Source organism: Leucoraja erinacea, chromosome 27 (genome assembly GCF_028641065.1).
Source record: "Leucoraja erinacea ecotype New England chromosome 27, Leri_hhj_1, whole genome shotgun sequence".
Classification (NCBI taxonomy): domain Eukaryota; kingdom Metazoa; phylum Chordata; class Chondrichthyes; order Rajiformes; family Rajidae; genus Leucoraja; species Leucoraja erinaceus.
In genome coordinates, this window is record NC_073403.1 from 5,131,594 (window position 1) to 5,145,650 (window position 14,057).

General features: G+C 47.0%; 1 protein-coding gene across 3 annotated transcripts in view; it reads left to right on the top strand.

Annotated features, from left to right (window-relative positions):
• LOC129710119 (probable beta-tubulin polyglutamylase) overlaps positions 1-14,057 on the top strand; it is a 49,880-nt gene that overhangs the window by 15,521 nt on the left and 20,302 nt on the right. For all 3 annotated transcript variants that reach the window (XM_055656867.1, XM_055656866.1, XM_055656868.1), the window contains exons 6-8: positions 1,705-1,930; positions 5,266-5,447; positions 11,407-11,595. In XM_055656867.1, the coding sequence (XP_055512842.1) occupies positions 1,705-1,930; positions 5,266-5,447; positions 11,407-11,595 (597 nt within the window). The remainder of the gene's footprint in view (positions 1-1,704; positions 1,931-5,265; positions 5,448-11,406; positions 11,596-14,057) is intronic.

Sequence of the window (14,057 nt, forward strand, 5' to 3'; positions counted from 1 at the left end):
AATTGTTCCCCAGTGTGTCAGATAATGCTAGTGTCTGGGGCGATCACTGCTCAGCGCGGACTCGGTGGGCCGAAGGGCCTGTTTCCATGCTGTATTTCTAAAGTCTAAAGTCTACAATCCAGAATAGAGCTAACTATTTGTGTTCATGTATAGTATGATGATACTGGATAGCAAAGTTTTTTCAATGCCATTTGGTACGTGTGACAATAATTAACCAAACCTTCACATCCACCTCCCCTTTGTGTGAAAAAGTCACCCCTCAGATTCCTATTAAAAGTTTTCCCCTTCACCTTGAACCTGTGTCCTCTGGTCCTCAATTCCCCCTACTCTGGGCAAGAGACCTCGCATTCACCCGATCTATTCCTCTCGTGATTTTATACACCTCCATAATCATTCTGCTGTGTATGAAGGAACTGCAGATGACTGCTGGTTTACACCGAATATATTCAGGTTCAGGAATAGCTTCAGGAGATGCTTCTTCTCAACAACCATTGGGGTATTGAACATTGCACACACCATCTAAACCAAATTATGTTGCCCGAGATATTTTGGGCATTTGTTTTGTACTCTGTTGGGGCTTTTTATTTCTTGAACTTTTATTTTCATAAATTCAGAAGTGATAGGAGAAGAATTAGGCCATTCGGCCCATCCAGTCTACTCCGCCATTCATTCATGGCCGATCTGTCTTTCCCTCTCAACCCCATTCTCCTTCCTGCCTTCTCCCCATAACCCCTGACATCCGTACTAATCAAGTATCGATCTATCTCTGCCTTAAAACATATCCATTGTCTTGGCCTCCACAGCCTTCTGCGGCAATGAATTCCACAGATTCACCTCCCTCTGACTAAAGAAATTCCTCCTCATCTCCTTTCCAAAGGAACGTCCTTTTATTCTGAGGCTGTGGCCTCTGGTCCTAGACTCTCCCACTATTTGGTAACATCCTCTCACATTCACTCACTCCACTCTATTTTAGCTTGTTTGTTATTGCAATATTTATTGAGTTTTTGTATTTACAGGTCTGCTATGCTGCTGCAAAAAATAATGTTACTGTTCTATTTTGGTACATAGGTCAATTAAACACTCTGGACTATTTTCCCCCCACAATAGTACAAATGTTGATGTGAGAAGATTTATCATATAAGACATTATTCCAACATGCCATAGAAACATAGAAACATAGAAAATAGGTGCAGGAGTCGGCCATTCGGCCCTTCGAGCCTGCACCGTCATTCAATATGATCATGGCTGATCATCCAACTCAGTATCCCATCCCTGCCTTCTCTCCATACCCCCTGATCCCTTTAGCCACAAGGGCCACATCTAACTCCCTCTTAAATATAGCCAATGAACTAGCCTCAACTACCTTCTGTGGCAGAGAATTCCACAGATTCACCACTCTCTGTGTAAAAAATGATTTTCTCATCTCGGTCCTAAAAGACTTCCCCCTTATCCTTAAACCGTGACCCCTAGTTCTGGACTTCCCCAACATCGGGAATAATCTTCCTGCACCTAGCCTGTCCAACCCCTTAAGAATTTTGTAAGTTTCTATAAGATCCCCCCTCAATCTTCTGAATTCCAGCGTGTACAAGCCGAGTCTATCCAGTCTTTCTTCGTATGAAAGTCCTGACATCCCAGGAATCAGTCTGGTGAACCTTCTGATGGATAAATGATGATTTACGATTCCGTCCAATATGTTTCTTGCAGAAAGCTCTCCTTCTTTAACCAGTACATGGAGAACAATGCCTATGACCTGGAGAGGCTATGGAACAGTATTGAAGATGTCATCATCAAAACCATTCTGGCAGCATATCCAGTCCTGAAACACAACTACCTCACCTGCTTCCCAAATCACGTGTCGGGAAGTGCTTGCTTTGAGATCCTTGGCTTCGATATCTTGCTGGACCAGACGCTAAAACCGTGGCTGCTGGAGGTAGGCACATCTTTGGAATACGTAACTATTAAACAGATAGAGTCATGGAGCCACACTGTGTGGAAACAGGTCCTGCAGCCCAACTTGTCCACGCCAACCAACATGTCCCATATACACTAGTCCCACCTTGGTCCATATCTCTCCAAACCTGTCCTATCCTTGTACCTGCCTAGCTGTTTCTTAAATGTTGTGATTGCACCAGGTATTGTGATTGGCGTGATAACAGCAGGATCTGGATCGATTGGATCAGGTGGGCTGAGGAATGGTAGATGGAATTTAACACAGAGAAGTGTGAGGTGTTGCATTTTGGGATGTCTAACAAGGGCAGGACCTACACAGTGAATGGTAGGCCTCTGGGGTGTGTTGTAGAGCAGAGGGATCTAGGAGTGCAGGTGCATGGTTCCTTGAAGGCCGATAAGGCAGGTAAGGTGGTCAAAAAGGCTTTTGCAACATTGGCCTTCATCAGTCAGAAGTATAGAAGTTGAGAGGTCATGTTGCAGTTGTATAAGACGTTGGTGAGACCGCATTTAGAATATTGTGTTCAGTTCTGGGCACCATGTTATAGGAAATATATTGTCAAGCTTGAAAGGGTTCAGAAAAGATTTACAAGGATGTTGCCAGGACTAGAGGGTGTGAGCTATAGGGAGAGGTTGAGTAGGCTGGGTCTCTATTCCTTGGAGCGCAGGAGGATGAGGGGAGATCTTATTGAGGGGTACAAAATCACGAGAGGAATAGATGGGGTAGATGCACAGAGTCTCTTGCCCCAGAGAAGGGGAATCGAGGAGCAGAGGACATAGGTTCAAGGGGAAGGGGAATGGGAAGATTTAGTAGGAATCCGAGGGGTACTTTTTTCACACAGAGGGTGGTGGGTGTATGGAACAAGTTGCAGGAGGAGGTAGTTGAGGCTGGGACTATCCCATCGTTTAAGATGCAGTTGGATAGGTGCATTGGATAGGACAGGTTTGGAGGGATATGGACCAGGCGCAGGCAGGTGGGACTAGTGTAACTGGGACATGTTGGCCGGTGAGGGCAAGTTGGGCCAAAGGGCCCGTTTCCACACTGTATCACTCGATGACTCTACCCGCCTCAACTACCTACCTAATTTGGTTTCGTTTAGTTTCGAGACACAGCACAGAAACAGGCCCTTCAGCCCACCGAGTTCGAGCAGACCAGCAAACCTTGTACATCAACACTATCCGACACACACTTGGCACAATTTACAATTTTACCAAGCCAAATAAACCTACAAACCTGTAATGTCTTTGGAGTGTTGGAGGAAACCAGAGCACCCGGAGAAAACACACACGGGTCATGGGGAGAGTGTACAAACTCCGTACAGGCAAACACCGGTGTTGCAACACTACAGCTGCGCCCCATTCTATATAAACCCCACTCTTTGTGTAAAAAAAAGTTACCCTCAGGTTCCTATTAAATCTTTCCGCCCCCTCACCTCATTGGAAAGAAGGTACAGGAGCCTGAAAACTGTGACCACCAGGTTGATGGACAAGTTCTTCTACTAACATACCCTTGACCACTGCACTACATTAGCCTCAGCTATAAACTGTGCATTGTCTTTGGTTGCCCTTTGGACTTTGAGGTTTTTTTTTGCATGTTTATTGAGGTTATTAATTGCTAAGATTAGTTTAGTTAAGTTTAGAGACACAGCATGGAAACAGGCCCTTTGGCCCACCGACCCCGCCTGTGAACTTAGTACTATCCTACACACTGAGGGGCAATTTACAGAAGCCAATTCACTTACGGACCCGCGCGTCTTTGGAGCGCGGGGGGGGGAAGCGGACCACCCCGGAGAACGTGCAAAACTCTGCGCAGCCAGCACCCGTGGTCAGGATCGAACCCGGGTCCCCGGCGCTGTGAAGGCAGCAACGAGACTGCTGCGCCGCTGTTTTTGCACCAACATGACCGCGGCTGGTCACCGAGTGGTTTCCCGTGGCATCGCGACTTGCCGTAGGGAGCGTGCCGACCGAGACATCAGCCAAAACCCCCTCACCCCCGGCCTGCTTTTCTAACTGGGGACCCGATGAATCACATGCCTGTAACCCTTTGCCTTTCCCACCCACCCCCTCCTCCCACTGTCCGCGCTGACACACAAGATGTCCCTCTTTGCGTGCATCTCAGACATACGGACTTCAGTATCTGTTTCAAGAGGATCGGGGAACCTTTTCTCTCTGTCTCTCTCTGTGGCCAATAATGTGTTCTGCTTCTCCCTGGCTGCCACTCAGTCTGTGCCTTTACAGGCTGACACAGCAAGGGAGAGATGGTGACTGTGTTAAATTCAACCTTTCGGGGGTCCACCCTGTCCTGATTTAGCACCAGATTGTGCATGTGCCTCTCGAGCTGGATCAATGCCAATTTACAGTGTAGCAGTTGGTTCGTTAGGGATCCTATTTGCTTACGGTGATAAATTAGGTCATGTTTCCTCATTCCAGAAGTGGGTGTGGATGAATTTCAACCTTTTTTAAATTAAATCCCCCCGTCTCTCTATACTGGCTATGTACTCCCTCTGCTCTTCCAATCCACCTGCAGGGTTTTGTCCCAAGACATCGACTGTTCTGTTCCTCCACAGATGCTGCCTGTCCTGCTGAGTTCTTCCAGCAGTTCTTTTGTTTTGTGCCAGTCTCCAGCAGCGGTGTAATCTCTTTTGCCTCCGGGTAAAAAATACCTTGCAATCAAAACAAAGTGTATTCCATCTTTTCCAGCTTCCTCCCTGCCCCTCGTTACAATCAGTCCTGGCCTGAAACGTCCCCTATCCTTCCTTGTCCTCCAGAGATGCTGTCTGGCCCGTTAGCTCACCACAGCACTCTGTGTTTTCATTTTGTACACCAAGCATCTCTCAGTCTGTAGAAGGGTCCCGACCCGAAGTGTCACCCACCCATCCTTTTTCTGCGGAGAAGCTGCCTGTTTCACCGAGTTACTTTAGCACTTAAGGGGACATGACTTGAGAATTAAGGGACTGAAGTTTAGGGGTAACATGAGGGGGAACTTCTTTACTCAGAGAGTGGTAGCTGTGTGGAATGAGCTTCCAGTGAAGGTGGTGGAGGCAGGTTTGTTTTTATCATTTAAAAATAAATTGGATAGTTATATGGATGGGAAGGGAATGGAGGGTTATGGTCTGAGCGCAGGTATATGGGACTAGGAGATTATGTGTTCGGCACGGACTAGAAGGGTCGAGATGGCCTGTTTCCGTGCTGTAATTGTTATATGGTTATATGGTTATATGGTGTCTACTGTATTTCTAGTATAAACCAACACCTGCAGTTCTTTGCTTGTACAGTCTCTCGTTGCCCTCTGATCATACTTGATTATTAATATTTCAGGTTAACCATTCACCCAGTTTTACGACGGACTCCAAACTGGACCAAGAGGTGAAGGATAACCTCCTTTACGATACACTCTGCATGATTAACCTTGCCGCCTGTGACCGGCGGAAGGTCTTGGAGGAAGAGAGACGTAGAACGAACGAGCGGTTGCTTCACATCTACCGGTCGAGGGAGGACAGGTACCTACCGCTGGGTGATGTAGACTCCCAGTTCATTCAAGCTCTCAATCCTTCAGACGAAGCTGTGGTCGGTCATTCATTGGACTTGCGCATGTTGGGTCAAGGATGGGGATGGGCACAAGGTGCTGGAGTAACTCAGCGGGTCAGGCAGTTTAAGAATAAGGAGTACGCCATTTAGAACGGAGACCGAGGAAACACTTTTTCTCACAGGGCGTGGTGAGTCTGGTGGAATTCCTTGCCTCAGAGGGCAGTGGAGGCAGGTTCTCTGGATGCTTTCAAGAGAGAGCTAAATAGGGCTATTAAAAATAGCGGAGTCAGGGGATATGGGGAGACGGCAGGAATTGGGGTACTGATTGGGGATGATCAGCCATGATCACATTGAATGGCTCGAAGGGCCAAATGGCCTACTCCTGTACCTATTGACTATTGTCTATTGCATGGGCTAGATGGATATGGATAATGTTGATCAGCCATGATCACATTGACTGTCGGTGCTGGCTCGAAGGGCCGAATGGCCTCCTCCTGCACCTATTGTCTATTGTCTGTTGTCTATTGTCATCTCTGGAGAAAAGGAAGAGGTGACATTTTCTCCCGAGATGCTGCCTGACCCACTGAGTTACACCAGCACACTTTGTGTCTATCTTCGGTATAATCCAGCATCTGCAGTTCCTTCCCACACATCCACAGATGGAGGCTGGGTGCATGGTTGACATTCTGCCACATTCAATCGAGTCCTTGCATAGTGAATCCTTTCATACTGAAAGGCACTTACATCCTTTATACCCCTTTCAGAATAGACCAAGGAGCTTGCAGTGGTCCAAATCTATGTTCCAAGAGAATGTAATAGCATACAGTGTAGTATTGGGACTTGGTGTTGGTTTATTATTGTCACATGTACCGAGATACAGTGGAAAACGTTTGCTTGCGTTGAGTCAGATCATATTATATATGAGAACAAACAAACCAGACACAAGTACAACAGATATAACCATATAACAATTACAGCACAGAAACAGGCCATCTCCGCCTTTTATGTCCGTGCCGAACACTTATTCTCCCCTAGTCCCATCTACCTGCACTCATACCATAACCCTCCATTCCTTTCCCATCCATATACCTATCCAATTTAGTTTTAAATGATAAAATCGAACCTGCCTCCACCACTTCCACTGGAAGCTCATTCCACACAGCTACCACTCTCTGAGTAAAGAAGTTCCCCCTCGTACTTCTGTCCCTTAATTCTCAAGTCATGTCCTCTTGTTTGAATCTTCCCTACTCTCAATGGGAAAAGCTTATCCACGTGTCCCTCTCATCATTTTAAAGACCTCTATCAAGTTTCCCCCCTTTAACCTTCTGCGCTCCAAAGAATAAAGCCCTAACTTGTTCAACCTTTCTCTGTAACTTAGTTGCTCAAACCCAGGCAACATTCTAGCTAGTGCAAAGGGAAAAATACCAAAGTGCGGAATATAGTTTTACTGCCTGAGTGTGTTCCAGTTATGGGGCTGTCCCACTTAGGTGATTTTTTTGGGTGACTACAGGCGACTGCCGCAAAATCTCCAACATGTTGAAAATTTTTCTGGCGACATCGGTGACAGTTTTTGCAGCCGTAGGTTGTCGTAGTTTCTGTCGTAGGTGAATTCCATTAACACCACTCCCTGGCAGTTGCCTAAAGAGTCGTTTAAGTGGGGCAGGCCCATTAAAGAACAAGTGTCCAATGTCCAGAACAAGGGGGGTCACAGTTTAAGGATAAGGGGGAAATCTTTTAGGACCGAGATGAGAAAAACATTTTTCACACAGAGAGTGGTGAATCTGTGGAATTCTCTGCCACAGAAAGTAGTTGAGGCCACAGTTCATTGGCTATATTTAAGAGGGCGTTAGATGTGGCCCTTGTTAGCTAAAGGGATCAGGGGGTATGGAGAGAAGGCAGGTACAGGATACTGAGTTGGATGATCAGCCATGATCATATTGAATGGCGGTGTAGGCTCGAAGGGCCGAATGGCCTACTCCTGCACCTATTTTCTATGTTTCTATGTTTCTATGTCCACTATAAATGGAAGATTGGGATAAATGGAGAGAGAGACCTTCAGGTGGTACAGCACATTCCAGTAAATCAGGGGTGAGCCATGTTTCAATGAAGCAGAGCACACAGGGTAGGGACCCCTGATCTCCCTTTCAGACACTGCCTTTTGCTGTAAGCTCTTCAAGTTTGTTATAGAGGCATAGAGTCGTGCAGCATGGAAACAGGCCCGTCGACGGAAACGTACCCAAGGCCACTAGCGCACAATCAAGGACCAGTCTCACCCCGGACACTCCCTCTTCTCCCCTCTCCCATCAGGCAAGAGGTACAGAAGTGTGAAAACGCACACCTCCAGACTCAGGGGCAGTTTCTTCCCAGGCACACAAAAATGCTGGAGAAACTCAGCGGGCGCAGCAGCATCTATGGAGCGAAGGAAATAGGCAAGGTTTCAGGCTGAAACTCTGAAGGAAATAGGCAACGTTTCGGGACGAAACCCGGAAGGGTTTCGGCCCGAAACGTTGCCTATTTCCTTCGCTCCATAGATGCTGCTGCACCCGCTGAGTTTCTCCAGCATTTTTTGTCCACCTTCGATTTTCCAGCATCTGCAGTTCCTTCTTAAACACACTTTCTTCCCAGCTGTTGGCAGGCAACGGAGTCACATCCGATCACCAACTAGAGAGCGGTCCTGACCTCCCATCTACCTCACTAGCGACCCTTTAACTATCTTTAATTGGACATTTTACCTTGCACTAAATGTTCTTCACATTATTCCCTTTATCGTGTATCTGTACACTGCGGGCGGCTCAATTGTAATCATGTATTGTCTCTCCGCTGACTGGTTACCACCTGACAAAAGCATTTCACTGTAGCTCGGTACATGTGACAGTAAACTAAACTGAAACACATTGAGCAGCTTGAATGTAATCATGCACGGCCCTTTTTTTCTGACTGGATAGCAAACGCAACAGGGAAGCTTTTCACTGTACCTTGATACGCCTGACAAGATAAACTAAACTTTCATACACATGCACTTGTCCGAATATCTTTGCCATATATGAAACATATGAATTAGGTGCAGGAGTAGGCCATTCAGCCCTTCGAGCCTGCACCGCCATTCAATATGATCATGGCTGATCATCCAACTCAATACCCTGTAACCTGCCTTCTCTCCCTATCCCCTGATCCCTTTAGCCACAAGGGCCACATCTAACGGGGTTTATAGGGATTTAGAGGGGTTTAGAGGGGTTAAGAGACCGAGATGAGAAGAACTAAGAACTATTAAAACCGAGATGAGAAGAACTTTTTTCACGCAGAGAGTGGTGAATCTCTGGAACTCTCTGCCGCAGAGGGTAGTCGAGGCCAGTTCATTGGCTATATTTAAGAGGGAGTTGGATGTGGCCCTTGTGGCTAAAGGGATCAGAGGGTATGGAGAGAAGGCAGGTACGGGATACCGAGTTGGATGATCAGCCATGATCATATTGAATGGCGGTGCAGGCTCGAAGGGCCGAATGGCCTACTCCTGCACCTAATTTCTATGTTTCTATGTTTCTAATATGATCATGGCTGATCATCCAACTCAATATCCTGTACCTGCCTTCTCTCCATACCCCCTGATCCCTTTAGCCACAAGGGCCACATCTAACGGGATTTATAGGGATTTAGATGGGTTTAGAGGGGTTAAGAGGGTTTTCGAGGTGGGTAAGCATATTGTCCCTTTTCAACAGTTCTCAAGTGTTTGAGCCAGACTCACACTAGGAAGCGGGGGCCAAACTGTAGTTATTTCAGCTACAGCTGGGCCAACCAGATCCTCCCCCCCCCCCGCCCACTCCACCGATTGCCAGAGTTTGTGCTCACAGCTGTGCCGGTAGCGCTGGGCCTAATAAAGATCGGCAGTTCCGAGAGCTGTAACGAAGATTGTCAGGAGACTTCATCTGTCCTGCATCCAAATGATTTTCCCAGTTGCTGGAATGGATGGATAATAAGGAGAATCCATCATTGAAGTGAATTACAAGGAATTACAGAAGCTGGAAACTTATGCAAAAAATGACCCCCCCCCCCCCAAAAAAAACCGCAAAAGTGCCGGAGTAACTAGGCAGGTCTGACAGCATCTCTGGAGAACATGATCAGGCAATATTTTGGGCTGGTGGGACCCTTCTTCAAACTTTGAACAAGGGTTCTGACCCAAAATGCTGCCTGTATATTTTCTTCCGAGATACTGCTGGACACTGAGTTACTCTAGCACAGGGGTGGGGAATTTGCGGCCTTAAAGCTGCATGCGGCCTTCTAGGCTTTTTGAATGAATCCAAATTTTGTAGAAAAAAATCCTTATATTTTTTTAATATGTTTTTGTTTGTCTTTTATTTTTTAATTTTAATCTTAAAATGAACGTATTAAAAATACCAAAGAGTAAAGGAAGATTCGACTAAATAATCCTCCCCGACTGACAGCCACAATTAAAACATTAGTAAGTCATGAGGGCTATTTTAACAAAATAATGTACATTTTGAAGTACAATAGGTGCAGGAGTAGGCCATTCGGCCCTTCGATCCAGCACTGCCATTCAATGTGATCATGGCTGATCATCCCCAATCAGTTCCTGCATTCTCCCCATATCCCCTGACTCCGTTATTTTTAAGAGCCCTATCTAGCTCTCTCTTGAAAGCATCCAGAGAACCTGCCTCCACCGCCCTCTGAGGCAGAGAATTCCACAGACTCCCCACTCTCTGTGAAAAAAAGTGCTTCCTCGTCTCCGTTCTAAATGGCTTACTCCTTATTCTTAAACTGTGGCTCCTGGTTCTGGACTCCCCCAACATCGGGAACATGTTTCCTGCCTCTAGTGTGTCCAAAAACCCTTAACTATCTTATATGTTTCAAGTTGAAGTTGAAGTTTCTTGGATGCGGCCTTATTAGATTACAGCTAACTTGATGCGGCATTCCAACATGAAAAGGTTCCCCACCCCCCTGCTCTGGCTCTTTGTATTTTATGCTCAATGATCATACAAGGCTGTTTAACCCATTTTAAGTGGAGCTTCATGTGAAATGTCGCAACCCACTGGCACCAATTGTATTCCTGTTCACCACAACTGCTCCCAGTGGGATTAGACTTCCGAATTCTGCCACTGTTCGGGCTCAGAGGTTCCCCGTGAATTTATTGGCGTTGAGCTCCAAAGATGAGACGAATCATGGTGGGATGGGAGAGATGGAGGAGTAGCCTGAATTGTGTGGCTTGCTTGAAAGCAACGCCAATAGTCCCCGAGTGTAAATAATGCCCCTGTGTCCCACTTAGGAAACCTGAACGGAAACCTCTGGAGACTTTGCGCCCCACCCAAGGTTTCCGTGCGGTTCCCGGAGGTTTTTGTCAGTCTCCCTACCTGCTTACATTAGTTCAAGTTCAAAGTTAAAAGTAAACTTTATTGTCAATTCAATTACACAGAGGATTGAAATTACGTTTCCCCATACTCCAAATGTGCAACTAATATTAAAAACACAGACAGACAACATACCAATAAAAATAGACAATAGACAATATTAAAATATTCCCAGTGTGCCAAAATGTAGCAAAAACATTGAGGTATTTTAAAAAGGGTGCAACAATGAAAGGTGCAATATAGAAAAAGTGCAAATTTCGTACTGGAGACATTGAGCTAAAGTTATTTTCACAGTTTGTTTGTCTTTGTTTGGGTACTGTTCATGGAATTTTCTTAAGTGTGTTGAGTAGTCTGATGGCCTGAGGAAAAAAAGCTGTTTTTGAATCTGGTGGCTTCCACTACCTGCAACCTCCGGCAGCCACCTGCAACCTCCGGGAACCGCACGGAAACCTTGGGTGGGGGCGCAAAGTCTCCAGAGGTTTCCGTTCAGGTTTCCTAAGTGGGACAGGGGGGCGTTAGTTGGGGAACACAAGAGGGAGTAATTGTCGCCTCTCTCCTTTCATTTGAAACTTAGAGCCGATGAGATACGCAGCAACCAAGCTGCCTGGGTGGAGCAGATGGAAAAGTACGAGGATGAAAACCTGGGGAGCTTCAAAAGGATTTACCCCAATGAAACCTCGGAGAAATACGAGAAGTTCTTGAAATGCAAACATTCCCTTTTCCAAGAAACGGTGGCCTCCAAGGCTCGGGAAGAATGCGCCAGGTAGGTTTTCATTCAACTTGTCAGCAGAGTCCATTGTTCCTCAAGTAAACTGCCCACCCTCAGTCCCTCCACCCTCTCTCTAGTGTCTCTCAACTGTTGTTTCATGGTCCCTCGAACATTCTTTTGGAACCTCTCATTCTTACTCTCTCATAGAGTGACAGAGGCATACAATGCGGAAACAGGCCCATTGGCCCAACTTGTCCACATCAACTAACATGTCCCATCTACACTAGTCCCACCGGCCTGCATTTGGCCCATATTCCTCTAACTTAGAAACATAGAAAATAGGTGCAGGAGTAGGCCATTCGGCCCTTCGAGCCTGCACCGCCATTCAATATGATCATGGCTGATCATCCAACTCAGTATCCTGTACCTGCCTTCTCTCCATACCCCCTGAACCCTTTAGCCACAAGGGCCACATCTAACTCCCTCTTAAATATAGCCAATGAACTGGCCTCAACTACCTTCTGTGGCAGAGAGTTCCAGAGATTCACCACTCTCTGTGTGAAAAAAGTTTTCCTCATCTCGGTCCTAAAAGATTTCCCCTTTATCCTTAAATTGTGACCCCTTGTTCTCTAAACCTGTCTTATCCACGTACCTGTCTAATTGTTTCTTAAACCTTGCAATAGTACCTGCCGCAACTACCTCCTCTGGCAGCTCGTTCCATACCCCCACCACCCTTTGTGTGAAGAAGTTACCCCCTCAGATTCCTATTAAATCTTTTCTCCTTCACCTTAAACCTATGTCCTCTGGTCCTCAATTGCCCTACTCTAGGCAAGGGACCCTGTGCGTCTCCCTGTCCCATCACCATCCATATCTTCAAGGTACTCGCTAGAATTTAGAAGATTGAGGGGGGATCTTATAGAAATTCTTAAGGGGTTGGACAGGCTAGATGCAGGAAGATTGTTCCTGATGTTGGGGAAGTCCAGGACAAGGGGTCACTGTTTAAGGATAAGGGGGAAGTCTTTTAGGACCGAGATGAGGAAAACATTTTTTCACACAGAGAGTGGTGAATCCCTGGAAGTCTCTGCCACAGAAGGTAGTTGAGGCCACAGTTCATTGGCTATATTTAAGAGGGAGTTAGATGTGGCCCTTGTAGCTAAAGGGACCAGGGGGTATGGAGAGAAGGCAGGTACAGGATACTGAGTTGGATGATTAGCCATGATCATATTGAATGGCGGTGCAGGCTCGAAGGGCCGAATGGCCTCTACTCCTGCACCTATTTTCTATGTTTCTATGTCCCCCAGCACCATCCCTCAAAGGCCACTAGTTTTTCTCCAGTGCCTTTACTCTCTCCATTGCCCTCCTCCAATCACCCTTTCACTTGTACGTCCAACACTGTCACCCCTCTGATCCAGTTGACCATTTCACTTCAGCTACAGGAGAGAGTTGGTTCTATTTAGAAGCAATTGTGTTCAAGAAGGAACTGCAGATGCGGGAAAATTGAAGGTAGACAAAAGTGCTGGAGAAACTCAGCGGGTGCAGCAGCAGCATCTATGGAGCGAAGGAAATAGGCAACGTTTCGGCCCGAAACCCGGAAGGGTTTCGGGCCGAAACGTTGCCTATTTCCTATAGTGGAGATTGTTCAACTCTTTGCATGGAGCGAAGGAAATAGGCAACGTTTCGGGCCGAAACCCTTCTTCAGACTGATGTAGGGTGGGGTGGGGGGGTAGAGGAGGGGGGGGGGGGGGGGGGGAGAAGAAAGGAAAAAGGAAGAGGGGGAGCCCGAGGGCTGAGAGAGAGCCGAATCCGACCTCTCTGTCCTGGGCCTCCTCCATGGTCAGAGTGAGCACCACCGGAAATTGGAGGAGCAGCATTTCATATTCCGCTTGGGCAGTCTGCACCCTAGCGGCATAAACATTGAATTCTCCAATTTCCGGTAGCCCTTGCTGTCTCCTCTCCTTCTCAGCTCTCCCTCAGCCCTCGGGCTCCTCCTTCTTCCTTTTTCCTTTCTCCTCTCCGTCCAACCCCCCTCCCCCGATCAGTCTGAAGATGGGTTTCGGCCCGAAACGTTGCCTATTTCCTTCGCTCCATAGATGCTGCTTCGCTGCACCCGCTGAGTTTCTCCAACACATTTGTCTACCTCCGTATAGAGGGGCAATGTGGGGCTCAACTGCTGTAAATGTTTCCAGATCTAATGCTGGGAGCTGGGTCATCTTGGAATATCATCAAACAATTCCATGTTCAATCCCAAATTAGTCAAGCTCACCTTGACCAACATGGTAATCCCCAAAGTTCTCTAATGTTGGGAAAAAGGGGGGGGGGGGGGGGGATGGTGGGGGGGATGGAGCCCTTGCATGATGCTCCCAACCAAAGGTGCCGTGGTGCCTGGATGATGCAGGGATAGGCTGAGGGCCCATGCTAAAGAGCTCAACCGTTCTCATTGTGTGGGCTTACAGGTGACTATTGCACCCATCATGGCCAGCCATTGCCCAGTAATAATTGCCCATTTCCCCCTGAAC